Consider the following 25,102-nt stretch of genomic DNA (forward strand, 5'->3'; position numbering starts at 1 on the left):
TGCAGTCTCGATGCCGATCTGCCTTCTCACTGACAACATTTAGCAGATGGTATTTTGAGTAAATCCTATTGGTGTCGACGTTTCACATGGTCACTCCAAGACGTGCTGTGAAGGGCCAGTTAGAAATAATGAGGAACTTTCAAAAAGGTTTTGGTAAAATTCTTGGTTGGCTGAGCAAGACCCACGAGAGTAGTTCCCTGGTAGTGTGCGTCGGACTCCTGTAGAGCGAGTGCGCAGTTTGCAAACGTGGGAAAGAGATCGTCGAGTTTCCCCGCCCGTGTATCATATTTCGACGCGGCTGTCTGCCCTCACATCGCGACGGTTTCATTGGTGGCTCGTGAGAGATAGCCAACAGGGCCGCCAATGGGATCCGATAGAGAGGGTGAGCGATAACTCGGGCGCCGTTGGCCTCGCTTGAAGATATGCATTCGAGTATCTTCCTTTCAGCGAACATGAAGCGTCTACTCCTAACTCTACTTTTATTTGAACGTAAGTAATTTTACGTCCTGTTTTATTCCCGATGCAACTATTATTCCCTTTCCCAAAAGTGACAATAGGCCCTTTTCAAATGTCGGAGTCCTCTTGTTGCAACCGCAGAAGCTCCAATATTTCCGCTCTAATGGCGGTGAGAGGAGATCATGCTCGCCTAAATCAAGCACCCTCGACTTCGTGAATTGGAGGTGACGTAAAAGGACCGACATCTTTTCCGCTGTCTGCACTATGTTTTTGAAGACGTTCGCTTTTCTCATGTGGAGAATCTGCGTAGTGCCGCTATTAGAGCGTCGGGTTTGGCTCTGCACAGGTTAGTAAATTTACTTTCGTAAAGGGCCATTGATTGCAACGATATTTTATCATACATGTATACTTTAAAGACATACAAAATGGGTTCTGTCCTCTTATGGCCACTACGACGTTAAGAAACGTAGGGCGTGACGAGTTCCAAGAATCTTATCCCTTCAGCCAATCAGATTGCAGCATTGCCTGATAAAAACGTGCAAGAATCAATCAGAGATCGAGGAGTAAATTAACATAATATGCCACGCCCTGCTTTTCTTGGGAGCGCAAGTTTGTCTGCTTCTTGCTCAGGGGTTTCAGAGACGTTGGAACCCCGAGCTCTGATTGGCTACATTTCGAAGTCAAGTGGGGAAGCCTCAAGGCACATAGCATTCAAGTCTCCCAACTTTCCTTCCAATCAGAGCCAACCAAAGCTCGGCGTTACGACGTCACCGCAACCCCTGCGCAAAAAGCAGACGAACTTGCTCTCCGCATAGGCCTCCGTTGGCTGCACTAATTTTATCTGGAAGATCTCAGGGAAGGAGTTGTAGTGGCAGAGGAGTTTTCAAAAAGTATCATTCACCAAACATGAAAATGAAATGTGCTAGGAGATCGAGTAAAAGCTTCAAGGGGCGATTCAGTCATTTTTGTACTTCGCGCAAGTACCACTTAGAACGAATCCCCGATGTTAAAGGGGCAGTGCAACGATTTTCAGGCTTTGGCCAATTAACTGCGGAAACGAATCTGCATTACCTATGAAACGAAAAACCGAAAGTCGCATTTTCTTGCGAGCGCTAGTTCTTATTTTAGAAAAAAAAAATGAAACAAATCGAAGGTCGAAGTGCCTCTCAACTCTCCGCGCCGACTTTCAAGTGACGTCTCTGCCGGTTCGCGTGGTTTCGCCTTGGGCCCTATCTTCAGAGACCCCAGCCGCTTCCTCCGCGATTGTCGACTTTCAAAGGATTAGACTCGTCGAAGGTCGCGGCGAGCGATGGACACAAAGGACGGTTCACCACGGGGCTGACGGCGAGTGTAGCAGCGGAGGGGGACAGTGATTGTTGACTTCTGCGTATCCCCCAGAGACGCCGTCATTTTAGTTCCCGTAGCCGCCACCGGCGGCTGCCGATCGGCAAATAATTCGTTTTTTGCCTTGCGATTACGCAAAAAAAATAGCCGTTTTTATTTTTTTTTTTTGCGGGGGGGGGGGGGGGGGTAGGGGGGGAAGGTGGCGCGTTTTTGGTCATTTGGGCTTGTATAAACAATATAAAAAATGCAAACTGGCAATTCTTTCAACATTGAAACCGTTGCACTGCCCCTTTAAGGACCTATGAAACACGCGTTCGTTTTTTCCCACAGGCAATAGAGGTCGCAAAAATATTTTAAAAAACGTTGGGGCTCCAATTCAAACTGCGAAGGTGGTTGGCCAGCGAAGCTGTGGTATCAGCTGCAGCGATTGTCCACTGCACTATACTAGATGCCGCCGATGATCGTACTGCCGTCTCTTTTCCCTTTGCCGCTCCTCGTATTCACGCTGCTCCTCGGGAGCCGTAACTATGCACCGGTACGTGCTTGGCATTGTTATCAGGAGTTTCTTATCATCAATTATCTGGTTCGAATGCTTGTTTTGTACTTGTTCTTTATAGAAACGAATGCTGTCTAGTATGCTGTATGCGTGATGTATGAACTTTTCGCTTCAATCGCTACAAATGTTTTTTTGTTTTTTGTTTTTTTGTGAGGATTTAGGCAAGAGAAAATCCGTCTGACGAGTCATATACAGCTTCGCTCTATAAAAAACGACCAGTGTTCCCCCATCAACTGGCAGCCAGAACTAGCGGCCAGTGATCTGGAGCCGATTATATGCCGCCAATGTTCATCACATAGCCACACGCTGTGGTTGGCAAAGCACAGGAAAATCACGCACTAAGTTCCACTCATTGAGGTTCAGCTATTGTCGTCATTGCAGCCATTGAACACAGGCCACTACCCGAATACTTGTCGAGCTATTGATTATCACTAGCCTAAATTGAGGGCTCACGCAATGCTCGGGTCCAATCTACGAGCCGCATTCAACGATCGTCACTGGGAAATACTGCGGTTCCCCAGCTACGTCAGCAAAGGGAATCGGTGGACGAGTGGGCTCGCGCACACCAGCTCGGAGCACGCGATGCGAAAGCTCGCGCTGCAGAACCCAGAAATCCTGGGTTCCCCCAATCCCCACCGCCCGCCAATATAGCAATACACGACCGCGCCTGCGTGCGGTCGTGTATCTCTATAGAGCTTGGTGCACGTTAAAGAGTCCAGCCTAGCGGTTGTACTGCACTGGCTAAATTGCTCCTCTACAGCTGAGAGACAAGTCGACTGTTTAGCGAAACGAACTTCAGGCCGTATAAACATACACACAAAACAAATCCCGCCGTCAATTGTTGTGAAGTGGCGAATGAAAGAAAATGCTCGCTTTTGTCCTGGGAATGACACAGCAACAAAGATGTTTCTCTGTCAGTGGCGTTGCGTGCGAGTGTATTTGGGTCCCACTGCTAGTGTAATGTTACCTTTACACCTGAGAAGAAATCCGCTGCCGCGGGAGCGTTTTCGCTCCCGACGGCGGTGGCGACGAGCGGGTTGTGTTTACATCTATTTCCTCCGAGTGGCGGCGGCGCCGGCTGTGGTAGCTGTTCTCGTAAAAGTTCGTCAATTATAACGAGAATTCGCGGGAGTTCCCACCTCGGCTGCCTCTATCGGGCATTGGTGCTCCCCAGACTCGCTGTTTTTGGCTCGATAAGTATGCGTGAGCCTCACGTTGACGCTGCATTCCAAACGGCAAAACAGCGCGAAGCAAATGGATGATTATGTAGAGGAAGAAGAGGAGAATACGAAGATTATTCTCTCGTCTTCCCTGCTTGCGATAGAGGAATAGGAGCAGCGAACACCGAAAAAGCAGCGTCGCCATTGGCGGTGGTGGGTCCACCCATGCTTTCTAGGCCGCGAAAGGACGGGACAAGCAAGCTGCCTCCTTCCTCGTGTTCGCTCGTATGACTAGCAGTACTACCAACAGGACGATTGAGGTGTCTTCGTCGCCAGCCATGCCAGCGACGCTGGATGTCTTCTGTGCCGTCGACGCCATTGCCAAAAACAAACAGGAAGAACGCGTACTCGTGACGTAGGCAGCGTCGCGCTGCGCAAGAATGTCACTTCCGGTTACCGAAACGCCTCGTTCGGTGGCAGAAATAGGTCCTGGACCTATACGGCTCGCCACCGCGTTTTCCGCCCAGCGCTTCGCCCCAGCGGCAAAAGTTGGGCGGGTTTGCTAGCGGATCCGCGAGCGTAAACGTACCATAAAGTGAAAATTATCCCAAGCAAATATCGTTGCACGGCCAATTTAAGAGTTAGATAGTGCAAAGACCGCGTTTCTTGGGTCACTAAGCGTATATCTTATTTTGAAGAGACATCACTTTTGCAGTGGCAAATAAGCAGAAGTTGGATTTGAGAAAGATGCAGTTAATCAATTAGATGTGTTGAACTGGTTGCTTCGACTCAGCACGTGTGATCGTCTTGGAGTTCCAGAATACAGTGCAGGGCTTGACGGGCTCTTACCGCTCTTAGTGCCTATGGGTCTTTGTGAAATGCACGGTGGTTCCCTTAGCCCCTATTTCTAGCTTCGCGTCCGCTTTCCACCGGCACCAATTCGTGCCAAGTCACGCCTGCGTCGAGGGTGAGTGATCATAAACTAACAAAGCATCGCACAAAACATTGGAACTTTTCAGCACGCTGCATTGCTCCCAAACAGTTCAACAGCCAGCGCTATTGTTTCAGCAGCATTGCGAACACTCTAGGCGCGTGTTTTAATAGCACCATTTGAACCTACTCAACGTCGTATAAACTTCACTTAAACTTACTCATTTGTTTGTTAATATTGTGTTATTCGTGGTTGTTTTAATGCGTTTGGCATTCAAGTGGAATTAATTGGCACAATATTTCGGCTAAACCTATATTATTCTGTTGTTTTGTTTTCTCTTGCTTTTTACAGGTGCTGCTTATATGCTGGCGTTTTCCTTCGATCGAACAACCCCAGGTTAGTAGCAATTGAGAGGCGTCCTATATAACAAAACACTTATTTGCTTTTTGTACCGCATCTTGAGTTCTATCATGAGATGAAGTGCCTGCATCTTTTAAAATAGTTGTTATTGTTATTTATGAACATATACATATGTATATGCCTAGGAATACGACGCCGGAAAAAATAGGCTCGTTCGATTGACCTGCCGCTTCTGCACTGGAGCAAAAGAGTGTAGAGCAGTGTATTCCCCGTTTTAGTATTCAGATACAACCGGAAGTATACCGCCCAACACTCTTGTGCACCGGTGCAGGAGGAGCAGCTAAATCGAACGGGCCTATTATTGAAGTTCTGCAGCTGCTCACGCAGAAAGTGCTTATCAATGTTGTACTGTATCCCGGACCACGTGCAGTTTTTATTGAATCCATTTAGTTTCTACCTGTACGTATCTAGGAATGTTTCTACAACATATCTGTCCCAGTTCACGTAGATCGAAGCCTTTAAGATATTCTCAAATTGCCTTGTGTGGGCACTTGTTCTTAGTAATTATTACGGCATTTAAACATTTGTTAACATTAGTGATAACAATATACTCCACGTTTAACGTTCCCTTAATCACGGAGTTGATAGAGATGCACACACATTTAACATATAGTGATTTTCTTATAACTTCCATTAAAATTCGTGAAAATTGGACACGAAACTTTTTGATCCCTAAACAAATTATCAGCACATCTCTAGATTGCAGACAAGGTTTTCGCAGCGCGAAAATGAAGAACGGGCCTAGCACAACGACCGGCCGTCCGTAGCATTGAAAATCTAAAGAGCGGTGACTCCTCGAAAGTCTTGTTATGACTGATATCCGCGACATTTTCGACGGTGGTCACCGGCACAGACAGCCGACCCGAGAGACTAAAGCACTTGGTGAATTCTTATGAGTATATACGTACCGTCAATATTGCGTATAATAATAAGAAGAAGACGAAGAAGAAAAACTGTATTGCTGGGGTTTCAGATTAGTCGAAATGTATAACGCAGGTCCGTCAAAGCCATCGAAAGCTTGCGGGAAAAAACCTAAGTTTCAGTGGCACCAAACAAGGCATTAGGAAAAGAAAACTTACGCGTCGCAGTAGCATCAAGTGAAGTATTATAAAAAGAAAAAAAAATAGCTTAAAGGGGTGCTATGTCGATTTTTTGAGCAACCCCACCTAACAGTATTTTCGAAATCGCACACGGATGTGTCCCTGCGAACAAACCACGATGCTAGGAGCTTTCGGGGCCCCCATCTGTCCTCCCTGGCCAAGGTCGTCGCGGCCGGAAAGTCAAAAGAATGCCCCAATGTCCACGCATGATCCACCAGTTCAGTCTTCAGTCGCGTCGCGTGGAATGCGTACGTGACGTCACGCTTGTGTTCTTTGAGTCTGGTCTCTCTCCTCCGTCCGGTTTCACCAATGTAGGACGCTGGGCAGTCACTTCAGGCGATGTAGTAGATAACTAGGGTGTGCATTTTCCGGTTTTAACCGAAAAACACCGATAAACATCCGTCGGTGACGAAAATATAAAATCGGTTAAAACCGAAAAACACCGGTGGTTCGATATTTTCGCCCTGGTTAAAACCGAAAAACATCGGTCGTTGCTATTTTCCGACCTAGCGAAGCCCTTTCCCCGTAGAGGTTCGTGAAACGTGTTATCTCGTGGATCCTGCATTCTTCCAGTGTTTATACATGGCTTTCAGGTGGCGCCAGTCCGCCCTCCTTTCTGGGGGTCAAAAGCGTCTGGTGAACGCAGTGGAAGCTAAGCTCTCATACGCCTTTCCCCTATTGTGTCTCCCATGTCCCTTTTTTGTGTAAAAATTAACACAGTGGAGGGTAGGCTCTCACGTGCCTTTTCCACATTGTGTCTGGCCAAATGATGTCGGTGCCAGCCATGTATTCAGAGGTTGCTGTGGTTCCTGGAAGACACTGCCGACGTCCGTGTCGTACAGGAGCGTGCGTTTTCATAATTGCGGGTTGCGAACCGCAAGGAACGTGCTGCCATGATGGCAGCACGTTCCTTGCGTGTAGATGCAAGCATGAAAGTATGGTTGCATCTACTATAGTAACCAAGTGTGAGAAATAGTTGCTTCCTAGAGAAGAAGTGTATGAACTATGTGAACAAAATTGGAACTCTCTGTCTGTGATCAATCGCTTTTTTTTTCACCGATAATCACCGTTTTTAGCCTCATCGTGAGATGTTCCACCGAAATACGTCGGTGTTTTGAAAATAAATAAACACCGAAAAACATCCGCCGATTTTTGTCACAAATAAACACCGGAAAGTACACACCCTATAGATAACACCTCTCTGGACGTTTGCCGGGGTTGGGTCCTTTGGTTTGGAACGGAATTGCCAATATTTCTGTATGGCTTGAAAACAGCTCGAATGCCGAGGGGCCTCAAAGCGCGACTGAGAGGTTCGGAAGCTCCTTTGACATAGGGGATGCACACTACATTCTTATCTCTTTCCCTTTCGCACGGTTGCACAATTTGTTTCATTTGGTTTTTGACCTCGCCAACAAAACGCTTTGGGTAGCGACGTTTCATTAAAGCTTCCTGTAAATGAGTCATCTCATCTGCGCCATGGAGCTCGTTAGATGGCACCGTAATTGATCTGAGTACAAACGATCGCACTACTGATTTCTTGTGTTGCATTGGGTGATGGGACAAAATCCCCAAAAATTATCTATTTCACATGGTTTGCGGTACACACCCATTTCAATCCTGTGGATCGGTTCGCCTGTCCTCATTACAGATACATCTAGGAAGGGCAACTTGCCCTGCTGTTCTGCCTCGCAAGAAAACTGTATAGCGGGGGGAACACTGTTTAACTCCCGGTGAACATCGTTAGCATGACTTTTATCTAAAATGACGAAAGTGTCATCCACATATCGGCGGTAAAATTTGACCGGGAACAGAACTTTTTTCAGCACTTTCTCCTCAATATGCTCCATAACGAGATTGGCAACACTGACAGATACCGGGCTTCCCATTGTACACCCGTTCACGTGATGATACGTCTCTCCACGGAAGGCGAAAAAACATTGGTTTAAGCAAAAACGCAAAAGTAAAATTATATCATCAACGTGAAGGGACGTGCGTGCTCCCAGGCTTTGATCGTCAAGTGGACGCTCGCGTGCGACATCAATGGCACCATCGTTAGGAACATTAGTGAAAAGGGAACTACATCAAAAGAAAACAGGCCTTCATTCGGAAGGAGGGTTTGGGTGCGGACTAACTGAACGAATTCTTGCGAATTCTGCACACAAAGACCATTTTTGCCTGTCAACGGCGCCAGTAGCTCTACCAAATATTTTAACAGCTCGTAAGTGGGGCTACCGATAAAGGATACAATAGGGCGCAGAGGACATTCTGGCTTGTGCACTTTAGGTAGGCCGTACATTTTAGGTGTGCATCCGTCGGAGGAAAAAATGCGGCGGTACAGAGAACCATTCATCCTGCCCTTCTTTCGAAGTTCCCAGAGGTAATCAACTAACGAACGTTCGGTTTTCCCAGTTGGGTCGCGGGCTAGTTTGACAAAGTGTGCGGGATTACTAAGAACATTATATATTTTCTGGTCGTAGTCGGTCTTGTCGAGAACCACCGTTCCCCCACCCTTATCAGCTCGTAAAATGACGATCGGCTCATCAGCTTTCAACTCCTGCAACTCCTGCAACCCCTTGCGTTCATGCTGGTCCAGGTTTGGCTGCGGCGGCTTGGGATTGTTCAAAATGGACAGCACACGACTCCGGGCAAGGTTGACGCCAGTCTCGCTAGATATGTGGCGGAGTTTCTCCTCGATTTCGACAATGAAGTCACGCTTGGGGACGTATTGAGGTGTCATTGCAAAGTTGAGACCTTTTGAAAGAAGACTCACGTGATGGTCTGTTAATTCCCTGGAAGAGTAGTTGAACACAGTCCGTTTCTCGTTCTGTAAAGTTGGTTCCGGGGGCATCAACCTTGCGAGCTTTTTGTTGTGCAGTTCTGACTGTTTGTTCTTTTCCATGTCCTCGGCCACTTTCGGTGCGACGAAAAGGCTGTAAGACCGTTCATCGAAAGACAATTCGTAGCAGGGCAACTCGTAGCAGGGCACTTTATCGCATAGGGCAATCCGTCATAGGGCACTTCGTCATAGGGCAAATCGTCATGATGACAATTCGTCACCCTATTGAAAAAGCTTCTTATGTGTTTAATTTTCCCAGTTTATCAAGTATAGTGCTTCGAAATGAATATTCACAAACGGAGCTCCTCGCTTGTTTGGTACTTTCCTTTGTAGTATATGTTTAAAAGTTAGCCTAAATACTCTATTTTCGAAATAGACGCTAACTACTTCTGTGGGCGCACCGCAGTGAGTTATAACTATGTCCTACTAATTTTTAGAGGACAACCACACACATGTCAGTTCACCGAAGGAGTTTTACTCGCATCTGTAACTCTGCCAAGACCCCTTCGCTTACAATGTTATACTTCTACCGCAAGCCTCGAGGATATCCATGTTGTCTGTTCCATCGTAGCGTTCAAGAATTCTTTGAAGGCGTTTGTTGAATGCCTCCTTCTTCCGCGACACCCTTGTGGCAGTGACCCCGCTTGCCGCTTGACTGAGCTTCGTTTCGCTTAGGGCCTGCTCCTTTTTCAAGGAGTCGAGGAACACCCAGATCTTTGGTGAAGTGCACCTCACGTTGCTCTGAAGAATGAAAATAGGAGCATAAGAAATACAATATAAAAACTGTAAATTGCGTATGCGAGATAAATTAAGAAGAAATAAAATTATGAGCACTTACCTGTAGCCCATAGTGCCACACCTCCACACTGTCGTTTGTCCGCGGCATTCCATCACGTGCCGCCTCGTACACTCACCACAGTTTCGGAGGAAATTGAGCCGAGCTGACACCGTTCCGACGTGGTCGACCGACGTACGCGTCCTCAAAGTAGTCAGCCAGTTCGATCGCCTCCTGTGGGAATACTTCCAACAAGTCTTGAAACGCCTCCGGGATAGCCCCAACAGGAAGAAACGCCAAGGCTGGGAGCATTTTCAACTAGAATTAAAACACTTATTACATAGGATACACCACCTAAGAGCGAGGTTGTACCATAAGAGAAACCGAACATTATTTATTTATGCATAATAACAAACCTTGACTGCAAATGCCTCGTCCGTGCCGTAACGTGCTTGAAATCCCAGCGCGCACAGCTTATGATGAACCGACTGGGCCAGGTGAAAAAAACACCCTTGAATCCTGATATCCGAAATGACATCACGAGCAGCGTTAATAGCAGCAATCTCGAAGTCCGTGTACAGCACACGAACAGCGCAGGGCCCGACGTTGTCGATGACGACCGAGAAGAACCTGATAAGGTAACACGCAATGCGCACAATTTGCACAACCAATCACTTTACGTTACAATAGCTAATAAGGTTACAATTATTATTGGTGTACCTCCTATATGTTTTCTCGGTTTTGTTGGGCAGTAGTAGACCGTACACCATGGGCACGATGATTCCGTTCTTCAGGGCATGAAGTGTGTGCAACTGGTAGAATAGTGAGAGCACTACCTTAAACGTCCCATCACAAAACCAGGCAGCTGCACTCCCTAAGCACCCCAAGTTCCGCTTCGTAGTAAACAAGATGATGCGGTTGACGACACCCTCGCAACTGTCGTGTAGTAGGAACGCTTCCTGCTTGAAATTCACCTGTATAATAAAACTCCATGATTATGAACCATTTCTCTAGTATTTTTAGTAAACTTACCTTGAATTCAGGAGGGAGATGGATATCTTCTCTGCTGGGAGGAATATCACAAACAAAGGTTGCACGTTGCCTCTGTCTTCTAACCAGTGTTGGCGGTAACGCGTTACAAGTAACGGCGTTACCGGTAACGCGTTACTTTTTTTGGTAACGTAGTAACGTACTCGTTACTCTTCCAAAGAAGTAACGGGTAACGTAGTTACGTTACTTATTTTGAGTAACGCGTGACGAAATTACGTTACGTTACTTTACTTCCTAAAACTTAAAAAAATTAAATTTTAATTTTTTTTGTGTGTGTTTTTAAGTGCCCAGTTAGAAACTCCTTAGTCAAAAAATGCCGCTGTCCTCCACTTTTCTTTGACGTCGGTGCTCGTCAGATTTGACGTCCCACGCCACCTGCCACTGGTTTTCTGTCGCGGCTCGTTGACCTCGCTACCGCCGTCGCCTCGGCTGGAAGGCCAAAGAGGTCCGGTTTGGGGTGGATTTGGGAGATTCCTGCGTCGAAGCCTGCGTTTCGCTACCCACTGGGAAAGGGAATGACACCTTTGTTTCATGCCCTTTCCCTTTTTCCATATACTTCCGCGTTTTTTCTTGTAACTATTCGGGTGAAACCCTAAGAAAGAGAGGGTAATTAAGTTTCCGCATGGACATATTTTAGCTATGGCGCTTACGCACATATCAAACTTCGAAACAGCAAATGTTTTAGTTCGTGAATAAAAAGTAACGCAACAGTAACGTGCGTTAATTTTTATCAGTAACGCGTTCCTTTTATTTTGAGGTAACGTAGGTCGGTAACGTGTTACATTTATTTGCAAGTAACGAGTAACGTATTTAGTTACTTTTTTTCGGTAACGCATACAACACTGCTTCTAACTGTACGTCGAAGCATTGACGTAGATGGCAGCTGCGAGGCAGTGCAGTCCGTGATCTTTGCAGCCGCGTCCAGAAGAATCTGCTGCACTGGCGTCCGTCCTCCAACTAAAAGGGAAGTAGAAGATTACTATCGAATACAATTTGACCCCCCCCCCCCCGGACAGAACACACTAAAAAATACTCATGGATTCTCACCTGCGCTCTCCTTCATTTCTGAACGAATTTTCAGACAGTTAACCCCGGTTGGGTCTGGAGCATGATTGTGGTTATTTGCTTAGAGCTTTGCAAAGCTTAGAGACATCACTCATGATCTTTGCTTTGCAGGTCTCTCTTCTTCGACATACACACAGTAGATGGTTGGCTCAGTCCTTTGGTTAGTAGTACTTAAAAATCCTTCGCAAACCAGCATCTCTTCGCCTCTTGCAGTCCCGATGACTTCCATAGCGACTGTGAAGGTACACGCTTAGACCAAATATTTTATAGGATTCGGCATATGTACGAACATGCCCTCGGAAATAAAAGGATGTGGCTAACAAAGAGGTCTCCAAAACTTTATCTTGTAAACCTTGAAAAGTTAGTTCCGAACATTCCGAAAAAAAAAAAGATAAGCGAAATCGAAACAACAAAGGCACTTAAGTCAGCAGTGGGTCTAGGTAGGGTGCCTCAATGTCCTTCTGTTAAGGGTGATGCCACCCTTTGTAGTACCCGATGCCGACAGCACGCGCTCACGGGTAAAATACAAAGAAATTGACGAAAACAAAATGTCGCCATAGCACAGTCAGCGCCACAAACGTGTGCAGGGACACGCTCTTTCACGCGCTTTTGAACAAAAAAAGAAAAATAAATGTGTGGGACAAAATGGCGAGATGTCTCCACCCTAAGCAAAGCGCACATGAAGGCACCCTAGGTCTAGGCAGCCGCATCATCACCAGAACGAAACGCCAGGGGAAAGCGGTAAAGCTAACAGGGACCGAACAGGAGGAAGAAAGGTGGTAAAGATAATAGGCATTAAAGAAGTCTCCAAACGGCTGCTTGTGGGTCCAAGAAACCGGACAAGGGATCGTGAACCTTCTAAACAGAATACGACAAAGCACCGAGAGAAGCGAAGCAAAAAAAAAGAAAAAGAAACATCGAAGCCTTATCTTCTACACAAGCTTCTTCAATGACTAGACTCCCCCCCTTTCCCACACACGCACACACACACACGCCGGTTTTCGACAAGTTGCCCTTGCGACGAATAGCCCTATGACGAACTGCCCTGCTACGAGTTGCCCTGTTACGAATTGCCTTTCGACGAACGGCCCGTAGCCCCGACGAAAACACTGCGCAGGTCATCATACTGCAAAACGTGTCGAAGGTTCTGTTCCGCCGTCGCCTGTCGTTTTTTGGCGTGGTTGATCCGATGCCTGAACACGGGCCTTGACACACTTCAGGCTGAAATCTCGAGCGAGTTCGTAGGGGGTATCCACGAGCGGCTTGCAACGCAACCCTTGAGGAATAAGGCCGCGTTGAATGCATTGACGGTTGAAGTCCAGGTGGCACTCCAGTCGTACGATAGTCGTTGACAAGTTGAGGTATTCCCTCACATTGCTGAGGGCGACAGAACCGTAGATTTTACGAATAAATGCAAAAATACCCCAAACGCCGGGAGACGTCATAATTAAAATAAGAGCACCGACTTGACACAACAGAAAAAACAATTTCATTACACGTTTCGCCTCCCATGCGGGAGGCATCTTTCCGGTATGCTATTTTGTATCGCTAAATTCAAAATAGTTATTGTTAAATTGAAAAATGAAAAGGACGCCCAAACCAAGATTCGAATATACCCGCGCTTTTTATTGCTGTGACGTCACGGGATGGCAGGCATGCGGTTCGAGTGTGCAGTCTAAAAATGAACTAGGCCGAGCATTTTTTTCGTGCTCCTGTGCGGGAGCTGAAACGACCTTCCAAAGCATTCATTTGACACCATGAAACTGTTTGTAATCAGTTGGAAACGAAGTCTACAGTCCAAAGAGTAAACCCCTGCCTTCCCATGACGTCACTTCTTCAATATTGCCAGTAGAGCTTTTCGCTTTGAAAAACACGATAAGGACCAAAATTGTGAATTCTATATCTTCGCGAAAAAAGTTATTTTTGCCAAATATCAGTGCTACTATTTCAGCAATGCTTGTTGGTGTGTTTAGCAAGTTTTTAGGCAAATCGGGGACTATGAAGAGAAGGATGGAGTACCCCTTTAAACGTCGCAGTAACAGTAAGAGTAATAATGGAAAATAATGTGTCATCTATATCGCAATCTTGAAAAAAGTTCGTGAAGTTTCAAAGGTTAGTCATGCAACATAAAAATGTCAAAAGTTTTACATGCAAACAGTCTGGAGCACCAATCATTATGATCCATTAGCTCTAGTATATACATATCTCTCAGTCTTCGGTCCTTTCGAATCACAATAACTTTACAAAGTTAAAAAAGTAAAAAAGTAAAAGCAAACAAAGACTCAATCTGTACCTTAAATAAAATTTTAAGGAAGGTTAGAAAAAGAAAGAGGAGGGACGTTTGGATTTTTAAACCCGACGAAAAAACCACAACCGACAAAGGAAAGAAAAGCTCCGTTCAGGGGGTTTCGTTTAAGAAAATACGATGATGTTAAGCTTTCTTTAGTTTTTTTTTTTTTTTTTTTTATGTGAAATCTTTTGAAGCGAGATCTTCAAAGTTGGATGGATGTCAGCGAGTTAAAAATCTGAGGAACATAGTAATATCGCAAGTGTTTGCCATAACAGGTACAACACGTGGGAACAAGAAACTGTGTATCTAGTCTTATGGCGAATTCGCGTGGTTCTTTTTGCGCACTCTTGAGCGTTCTTTGTAGAGCGCGCTAAGGCAGGGTGGTGGAAAGAGAGTGCTGTTGCCTGATCGGCTGGATCCATTCCGAGGGCCTCTCTCCCACTCAAAGCGCTCTCTAGCACTCCGTCTGTAGCCGTCGGAGGGCGGAGCGCCGCAGGTGTCACGTGGTACTTCGGCGGGGATCACGTGGTTTTGTTGACGATGGCCGGCAGTGGTCTGTGGTGGTGTGCGGGGTCCGGCATGACGGCGATTGATATGTGGTTCTACAAAGTGCTTGTGCATTCGACGGTGCGAAACTACAACGGTCGAGGCGGCATCCGTTTGTAACCGTAACAGGAAAAGTCGACGTGTGAAATATCCCCAGTGCTTTCACGAGATCGTTCATCTCACGGCGCTCCGCTAAGCCTACCCGACGAATTGAAACAGCCCGCAGATTCGCCGCTGTTTTACCGGGTTTCGCGGTCACTTCAAAAAAATGTTCTGGTTTGGTAAAAGTGCGTTCAAAGGTTTGTGTTGTAAAATAAAGAGAGAGACGAATATAATGCACTGTGATTTGTGTCACATGGTGATATGGGCTATATCCTGCTTGCACGATATTTCGCCGTGAGAAAAATGCGGTTTATTAACCATTTTATATTTGCCTGCTCTGTCGTACGCATGACCGCTATCGCAGCGCGTTTACTGTTGAAAACGCGATAAGCTGACAACTTTCCGAGCATCGGCTTCCGTTCAGTTTCGCAAAAATATCAATTCGCATACCGCTGTTTTTTTGTTTGTTTTTTTCTTTCTTAACATGCCGATGCGCAAAACAATTTACGTACCGGTTGTTATTTCATCACGTTGCGAGCGTAAATTTTGCTCAATCGTCTACCGTACACTGTAAAATCTTTTTTTTTTATGCATTATTAGTGTAAAGAGGTTTTATTTCCGTGACTGGTCTGAGAATCTCAGAGCGCCCTGAACCCAGCAGTTGCGACCGGCTGAAGGGCATCCCGAGTAGCTCTGACGGTGAAAAGGGGGCGCTCTGCTAAATCAAGGTCAGAGGAGAGAGGCGACCAGCCGAATTCACCATTAGTTGGCGTGATTTTGGACGGGGCGTTTTAAACTCGTCATTTCTGTAGTGGGTAAGTACGATCGTTTCAAAGAAAAGAGTCTGAAAATTGAGCATGAAGAGGGATTGAAAAGAATTGGGAGAATATGTCGTGGCTTTGTAAAGAACGGTGACACAGGATTATTTTTAAGATACTGTTGACGTTTTCTGCCATAACCCGAAGCTGTTGTCAAAATTGCTATACCATAGTGGATTGTGCTATAAACTAACGAGTTAACTATGAGTTTTCAGATACCAAATGGCAGGAATTTCTTGATGTCGTATAAAAAACAGGGAACTCTCATTAATTTGGAACATAGTTTTGTTAAATGTGAGTCCCATGAAAGGACTGGGTCAAAAATAATGTCTAAGTGTTTTACAGTGTTCTATTAAGTAATTGGAGCACAGTGGCATGCGATGCATTGTAATGTGTTGAACAGAAGAGGATTATTTAAAAAGATAGTTTTAAGTGACTGTGAAAACAAACTAGATTTGATTTTGAAACATTTAACTCGAAAAGATTTTTGAGAACCAGTCTATTAATTGATAAAACATTTCTCGAGCATTCTTATCGATATAAGAAAAAATAGGTGACTCGTTTGTAGAAGAGTTTCATGAGCATACTGATAGATAGTACAGTTTAAGATGGAGGTATACATGTCGTTAAGATATTAAAGACCAACAGTGAAACAATCGAAACCTGTGGCACACCTGCTTTCAGGGACGTAGTGTTGATACATACTCCTTCTATTGAAACCATTTTCGTTCGATCTTGTGGAAAAAATATTTTTTAACCAGGGTCAAGAAAGACCCTCGGAAATCAACAGCTGATAGCTTTCGTATTAAAATTGAAAGCTTTACAGTGTCGAACGCCTTGGAGATGTCGAGAAAACTTGCACATGTAAACAAATTAGACTCGAAACCTAAATGTATGTTGTCTGAGAGAGCTGCTACAGGATGCTGTGTACCACGTCCCGGAGTAAATCCGTACTGGGTGGGAGATATGATGTTGTATTTATCCACAAAGGAAGCTATCGTTATATGAATAATTTTTCTAATATTTTGCCCATACACGACAGAATATATATTGATCTATCGTTTTCTTTTCGCTCTCGTTGTCCTTTTTCAAAACGAGGTTTAGCAATGGCGGTTTTCAATTCAACAGCAATTGAACCAGTATTGATTAATTTGTTAAAGATAGCAAGGAGCGCGTATTTTGTGGTTGAAATTTCTATAAAGATCTCTGAGGCGCATCCCATCGTATCCTAAGGATTTGTTCAGCTTCAGAATAAAAGCTATGGTTTCAAGATCGAAAAGAGTCATTCGCGGAAGAAATTGAGACGCCGAATTCGAGTTAGGGGGGCGAGAAACTGATGAGTCTTTTTGTCGGCTTTGCCAGAAAACGTTGCGAAGACATTGTTGAAGGCATGAGCAGTAACGAGTGGATCAGCTCTGAAAGAAGCGTTGAATGCCGTCCCTTGTAGAGGTTTGGGAGGAATTCCCCGTAATTTATTAATCAATGACTAGGATTTAGCAGGATTGGTTCGAGATTACAACATTCTTTCTACGAAAGTAAAGACGCTTTGCTGAAGGAATCAGGGCGCTTACACTGTTCCGAATAGTTCTGAAGTCACCTAGTGATCGACATATTTTCCAAGCTATTTCTCTAAGCTTTATGGCAGATAGTATATCCTTATTTAACCATTGTGGACTTTTTTTTTTGGTTTATGAAGATACTTTTTTTAAATCTCTCATAGAACTGATTAAATAGCTCAACGAACAAGAGGTAGATGTCCGAGTGCGCTTGTGCAAAAGCCAGACAGTCGTAGGTGGACATATACTTATCAAGCTTTTTCGATTATCTGTAATTTCAACTTGATGCACTTTATTGTGCTTTCTTTCGATGTAACACTAGGAAATTATATGTTTCATGCCGCAAAGAATTGTCTGATATTTCTTTTTTTCAGTTTTAACTGCTGCGTTTGCATTTGGAAATGACGACATTAAATTATTATGATCTATCGAGGAGATGACCAAATTTCCTAGGAACAGTTCCTCCGTTGTAGGACCAAAAATTGCCGGGTCGATGCCATGATCTGACAAGAGATCTTCGCAGACAAGGGGCTTGGAAGACTTCAGTAAATCAATTTTAAAATATCCTACTATACAAAGCACTGCTTTATCCGACAAAGAAAAAAACAGACACTCTCGGCGCTCGGCGAAAAATTCGGAAGCTTTTCTAGAGGGGGTCGATGAAAACCCAGCAAGCATAGATCAGAAACGAATATAAGTACACAAAATGCGATTCTCGCGCCGTGCCTTTCGTCGCGAGTGTAAAAAAAAATGACTTTGAATTCGGGCAAGGCAAATTGGTCTGTACTCTCATCGGAAATGTTGATTTCTGTTAGAACCAATCCGTCAGTCATTGGAAACACAGAGTAAATAGCCAGCTGGAAATCGTCCCAGTGCTTCCGAATGCTACGGATATTAAGATGAAATGAAGTGAATGTAGATGCGCTTGACGCGAAGACTCTTAGGCAACATTGAAGGTTGTTAAGCAGAAAGAAGCTAGCCGTTTGTGTCTAGACAATTAGCTCAAAAGCTTCAATATTAGTGATATAAAGTATCGCGGATCGCTGGCTTTGTTTTGCGAAAATGTTGCCATGTCGAACCTATATAAACTCAAAGTCCTTTTTTTTTTATCTAGTTCGGGCCATCAAGAATATTTTCCTGTTGGAACCTCTGAGGTTATCATTGAAATATATTCGAGGATGAGCACCGTCACTAGATAGGGGGCCGAGCTTCCCACGGGTGACATGCAGCGATCTTTCAGAGCAACAGACGTGAACCTAACCATGATGGGTGTTACTGCAGCATAATAATAATAATAATAATGTTTTTTTACGTGTTCAAGAATAGGCAGCAGCCTTTTTGTTGAAACACTAGGAAAACACTGAGACAAAGAATAAACAAGAGAGGGAAATCAAGGCATAAAAAGTGACGCGAAGACAATAAGACAAATTAAGTGAAGACAAACATTAATGCAGATAAAAACACATGCAGTCAATGCACAGAAGTACATATACCAATTCGCTACAGGAAAAACCGTGGCGAAAAATAAAATCAAGAGCATCATGAATTGCGTTACAATAGCCTTAATGACACGCGAAGACCTGAAATTCTGTCGTTGAAAATGTCTAGTTCTTTCGGCGAAGTCATTGCATTTCAGTTGCTTGCGGGTAACACCTAGGGTTCAATATATTTGTCACAGGGGAATACAATGCGCTGCTAGGCACAGTACTGTAGTGGTGCACACGCAACAAAATAGAGGATAAAATCTCAGGAGAATCAATCTTGCCGTGTAAACATTTGAACAAATAAAATATCAGCAAAGAGCCTGCAGTGATACAAAGTTTCGATATTGTAGTAGCTACAGACACTGGAATGGCTGCATGGCTCGTTTTGCAAGTACCTGTAGTTAAGAATGTAGGTGAATCTAATTTTAACGCGGTCAAGTAACGCTTCATTTGATCTCGCCAACCCGTTCCAGACTACAGATAAATATTCCAAGCGCGATCGGCCAACACTTTTAAAGAGTATGATAAATACAAAAGGTGCAAGATTTCACTCGCTATACGGCTGGTCACTCCTAACGTTCTCATAGCAGTAAGAAATGTCTCTACATAAGAGAGAAACTTTGGATATGAGTCACCCAAATCTCGAATTGTTTCATTACGCGCTATTCTCTCGCACTCATTTTTGCAGGGGAACATAATTTGTCCCGTTCTGCGACGGTAGGTAACAACTTTCGTTTTGGTTCTATATATTGAGCACTAAAGTAGTGACCGAGCACCAGTTTCCACTTCTGTCTGTATCTCACTGCAGCTCGTGGGAGTCCTTCTCTGACTGGACTTCTAAAAAAATCTTCATGTCATCCGCAAACTGAATAAGGGATGAGTAGGATGGGCATGACTGTACATCACTGACAAACAATGAGAACAATACGGGCCTCAGAACCGAGCCCTGGGGGACACCAGAAGTGGTATGATATGAAGAAGAGTACACACCTTCAATTCTAACTGCATTCTCGCGGCTTCTTGGGTAACAAGAAAACCAATCAAGCATTGATCTTCTCACTCTCATTCGCTGTAATTTGTTCAAGAGAAGATTATGTTCTACATAATCGAGTGCCTTGCTCGCTGCGTGTCGGCGTATATTTTCGCCTTCATCCGCCTGCTACGCCGCCCCGTCTAAAAAAAATCTGGAACGTTGGCAAGACTCGACCATAAAAGCTGCGTTTTAGTGTTTCATCATGTATGAGCGACGGTCCAATATTGCCGCGCGCCCAGCTGGCCAAGAAGGCAGCGCGGCCATGGCCTCAGGGTTACCGTGCTTGCCTCCCACGCGAAGAGCCATGGTTCGATTCCTGGGGGCAACGTGTCTTTTATTTATTATTTCTAGTTGTCAATCTCGCAAGTTCGAGAACTTTCTCGTTTCACTGAGTTACGAATGTTCTACGCGCCGAGCGTTCTAGGCCGGATGTTCCAGAAACCCACGCCGGTATAAAAAGTGCTCCGCGTGGCAAGCCGGGGTCAGTCTCGCCCCAGCGTTTGATCCTGCTGTTATACCGACTTCGACACCCGCGACGCTCTGTTGTTATTTCCTGCTCACGTTTTGTTTTGGGCAGTAGTTTGCCCTATTAAACGTCTCAGGTTCCTCAATTATTCTTTCTTTTGTCACCCCGTCATTCGTGACAATGTAAGCGTCTGTCAGCGTCTGTCGATGTGCGTAAAAAGAGACCGAGAGGACAGAGAAACGCAACAAAATAAAAGTAGAGTCATTTCAGCTTTTATCTTCTTGTTATTTTCTTTACATGGCATACGTGAGCAAATGACTCATAATTGACCTAAACATGACCTAAAAATATTTGCTTTGTCAGGCCATGTGCACCGCAAAAGCTGGGCCTACTTACATTTCGAAGCGAATTGGCGAGAACATACCTCGACTAACTTGATGTGAGCCAAACGCCCCATTGCCTCCAGCCAAAGGGTTTGCAAATTCTTACATCTGAAGCTATTTTTTCGGTATTGAAACCATGTTTCCAATCTTGACGGTTGCACAATTCACAGTGCAGCGGGGCCACCTACGGGAACCAACACCTTTATTCTGCATCAACACGCGTAAATGATCAAATCAAGCCATCATTATAATGCAATGCAATGCAAATATGCAAGCGAGCTGAACGAGAATGACGAAAATAAACCCTGGAGAAGGGGAACAAGAGAGACAAAGGACAAACACAAATCACCAAACAGAGCTAGGTGACGGGTGCGCGACCGAAAAAATCCGCCTGGTCCGGGTATCGAACCCGTGGCCTTTCCATTTCCAGTGAAACGCTCTATTAACTGAGCTAAACAGGCGTTAGACGTCAGTAGAGCAAACAGGTTTTTATCAGCTGCCACTAGTCTAACACCAACAAGGGTGAAAGGCTTATAATCATAACCTCGAAATGCAAGCCTTTCACCCTTGTTGGTGTTAGACTAGTGGCAGCTGATAAAAATCTGTTTGCTCTACTGACGTCTAACGCCTGTTTAGCTCAGTTAATAGAGCGTTTCACTGGAAATGGAGAGGCCACGGGTTCGATACCCGAACCAGGCGGATTTTTTCAGTCGTGCACCAGTCACTTGGCTGTGTTTGGAGATTTGCGCTTGTCCTTTGTTCCTCTTGTTCCCCTTTTCCAGGGATTATTTTTGTCAAATCAAGCAATATCGAGAAAAATAGTCGACGTGGAATGCTAGGCTTAGGCCAGTCCCGTTACGGAAACATGCACCCGCACAGCACTTCTGAAAACGCGTTATTTCGATAGTTGTGTGCTGCAAACTATGTCGTCGAGGAGGTTTTCTTCTGAACACATTGGAGAACGAAAAACTACTCGCACTTATAAAAATAGACGAACTCCATGAGCTGCGCTTGTTGAGCACGTACTCCGCAGACTGCGGCAGCCATGTTTATTATCGCTTCACACAAATGCGGAAAGGGCGATCTCGGGGTACTTTTGAAGACAACGATGACGTGATTTCAATGATTTGTTCGTCAAACGTAAAAAGAAATTCTCGAATAAAATACTATTACGGCACGGAACCCGAATTGCTAGCGTTTCACGCGTCAATCATCTCTCCAGACAATAAGAATCGTACGGACCTTGTAAGCACCAGGCGGGGCTTAGCGGGGGGCAGCCTACACCTTCTCTACCTAATGGCTTGAATATGGTTCTAAAGAAATCTTTTTTGCAGTGTTCTTTCAAGGAGCGCTGTTTTTGAATATTGCGTAAAAGAAGCAAATTTCCACTGGGAATAGTGTAACATATATCATTACCACATTTTCAGGGAAATTAGGTTTTGAAGAGAAGCCATTTCACTGTCCGGAATTCGGCGAGTTCCGGCCAAGTACCGCCATTTGTAATGGAGTACACGAGTGTTACAGTCAAATGGAAGAAAATTCGGATCTCTGTGGTGAGTGTTTTTTTTTTTTTTTTTTTTACTTCATTGCTGTTGCAAATTGAGTCCTTTTAACAGTGCGTGAAAGATCTCTGTTTTCATTCTGGGCAAAACGGTGAATATACTTGACCTTACGTCCGGACGCAGCCGACGCTACGCGCTGAGGCGACCAATCAAACTGTGCTAAGAGCGCCAGTCACTGGACCTCCCTTTTATATGGTTGGTTCAATGATACTAGAACATGTACAGAAATATGACCTGGTGCGTTTTTGAAGTTGTATGATTAGTCCCATCAGCTCGTTCTGTCGGCTGCGTCTGGACTTAGGGTGAAATGAAGTGTAATAAAAGGAGACAGCGGAAAAATACCTATCACGTTTGTGTTGAACGGTCATCTTTTTACCTTGGTAATTTGGAGGCGTATGAAGTGGCAGATTCTATCCCCCACTGCAAGCGTTTCCAGACTCTACTAAGCCTATCCGCCTTCTATCCTCCTCGACAAGGAGTACCGCACGCCTGCGCTCGAGCAATTAATCTGCGCGGGAGATATTCACCATCGTTTCAAAAATTTTCTCAATTTCGCTGTGACTCAGGTGAAGGACGGGGTTAAAGTTCAATAAAACATACCCTCCAGGCTTGTTTCGTGTGGAAGCAAAATCGGATATTTAACTTTATGAAGGTTCAAGTCACGCATAACAATAATAATAATAATAGTAATAATAATAGTAATAATAATAATAATATTGACAAATCGTTTATTGAGCAATAGTTGTACACAATTTTGATCGAAGGCCCGCATAAGCGCGCGAGCGCTTGTGTGCGGGACCGTGGCAACCCAACAGAGTGCTCAAAATAATTAAAACAATTGTGACACAAACATTTTTGCCAAGAACAGGCTACATATACATTGTTAACGCAGGCAAACTGGACAACAAAAGAACGAACATTATGTATACACCTAAACAGGACGAGAGAACCACTCCTTTGATTTCTGCTTCGCGTCTTACAGAGACGCCAGGTCGTACATTTCTTCCGGAAGTTTATTAAAGTAGAATGGAATATAATATTTTCTTAAACGCTCCCGTAATTTGTGTTTACCATAGGAATATAAAGGGTTTCACAATGTTTCATATGTTTCTGTCTGTTGACTTTATACTTGAAATCGTTAATGTAATAATATTTTATTAAAACTACATATTCTCTTAATTCCTCTACTTGCAATATTTGTAGAGAGGGCAATTTTTCACCCCTATGAAGAGTTTCAAATTTTGAGCCATAGGCCTATCTGTAATTCTACATATATCCATAGACCTATCTGTAATTCTATATATTAGTCTATTTAATTTTTTCTTCCGGTTTGCTTATGAGGGCAGAAAACTGTACATATCGACATATCCCCCAAATAAAACAATCAACCAGATTAGAGAGAAATACACAAGAAACGATCTTCATCTAGATATTTCTATTGTGATAAGTGGGTGGCGTACGCCAAACAGTTTGTATACCCTAAATTCGGGCCGAAAAAAACTAGTTTGTTTTTCACCATCGACACGCTTTCCAGGCCAAACCAAGTTTTTATCATGCCCAAAGAGCGCACAGCAGAAATTAGCAAGTAGCTGAAAATAAGCCATATGTTACTTGTAGTTTGGCCACTCATGAATATCTCCTAAAACGTGGACTCAATTCAAATATGTTCTAAGATAACATAAGAACATTTTCAAGGAACCCAAGAACGAGGAAATGCGAAAGTTGACACCAAAAGAACAGAAGATTAACGTCTCAAACAAAGCTAAAACTTTATTGCGGACAGAACCCTTCTATCTTATCTTTTCTTAATGTCAACTTTTGTAATTCCACAATATCGGGCTGCTTTAAAATGTTCAGAATACACCAGCTCACTTTGCGCTCTTACGTTTTAAACACTAGAAACTCAACAATGCGTCATATGTTCGCTTTTTTCCTTGCAACATGTAGCCCCAGAAGCATATTTGCTGCAGCACCTGATGATAACCGCAAGTAACATCACAAACAGCTCTGCATTTCTCACGTGGACATCTGGTTTTCTGCGGCCTGAGCAAATAATATTTCCTCTGAAACTCAGCGGCTACTTTCTGACCGGAATGTCGCTGGGCCACACGTTCCAGAAGATTTTGGAACCAACTCTCACGGAATACAATCTATCCTGTTTGAAACCGTGGACCGAATACAATATTACTCTGAGAAGGTTTTACCCTAACAACGGAAACACTGATCGCCCAATGAGAATAGGACGAGCAGCGGCCGTGACACTGCGGACGCATGCGTGCGGTAAGTACTCTTATAAATTTTACCTTAACGTTCTCGGTGGTTTTGTGCTCGATAAAAACAAAAATTACTCTACTATACTGTAATTAAACATATCTTTTGAAAGAGAGACCTAGCTTGGTTTGGTCATATTTAGCTTCGCAACACAAGGAGACAGCCTAGACATTGTCTTGTATCTGATCGGACGGTTTGCACGATAAAATTCGATAAGGCAACAACTTATTTACTATGACAATTAATTGACGATATTTTAAATTAACCATTTTGTGCAATTAATATTCAATCAGCACGTTCCGAGAGAAATTCATTTGATAACTCATACTGCTATTTTGTTTCTTTTCACACTGGTGCAAAATAGCAAATAACTTGGTTGAGAAAACATAATTGCGTAATACATTCATTTTATCTAAAATTACTCAGTTAAGAGTTGTGCTGTAGGGATGATACACTAAGTAAACAAATAATGTGACCTAAGTTTCTGCGCGTAATAGATTTATTACGTACATAGGCTTGAAATAAAATCTCTGGTAATATGTAATAGATAAGCTAATACAAATGAAATGAAATAAAATGAAATATAAAAACAAAATTTGCTTCTTCAATGTATGCCACGTTTTTTATACACCAATCCTGGCTTGCTGTTGTCTATAAAAAGCAGTAACAAACGGTGATGCGTTATTGAAGAAATAAAAAAACTGAATGTGCAATGCTAAAAAGTTTTCAAATAAGAGTTAAGGTGACGCAAACACATTAAGTATGCATCTGTTGCTAAGATTTTTTCAGATTGGGGATCTGCGTTGATTATGTGGCCGATGATGAACTATACCTAATTAATACCTGCGTGTGCCACAGGAGTGCCGTTCCCCATGTATCATTCACGGCTAAGAATTAT

General features: G+C 44.0%; 1 protein-coding gene across 1 annotated transcript in view; it reads left to right on the top strand.

Moving 5' to 3' along the window:
* Window positions 1–394: 394 nt before the first annotated feature.
* LOC8030148 overlaps window positions 395–25,102 on the top strand; it is a 73,268-nt gene continuing 48,560 nt past the window's right edge. The window contains exons 1-4 of the mRNA XM_040211183.2: window positions 395–489; window positions 4,799–4,843; window positions 21,799–21,924; window positions 23,881–24,213. Coding sequence (XP_040067117.1) covers window positions 423–489; window positions 4,799–4,843; window positions 21,799–21,924; window positions 23,881–24,213 — 571 coding nt within the window. The 5' untranslated portion in view covers window positions 395–422. The remainder of the gene's footprint in view (window positions 490–4,798; window positions 4,844–21,798; window positions 21,925–23,880; window positions 24,214–25,102) is intronic.

This window comes from Ixodes scapularis, unplaced genomic scaffold (genome assembly GCF_016920785.2).
Source record: "Ixodes scapularis isolate PalLabHiFi unplaced genomic scaffold, ASM1692078v2 PGA_scaffold3__209_contigs__length_174095766, whole genome shotgun sequence".
Lineage (NCBI taxonomy): Eukaryota > Metazoa > Arthropoda > Arachnida > Ixodida > Ixodidae > Ixodes > Ixodes scapularis.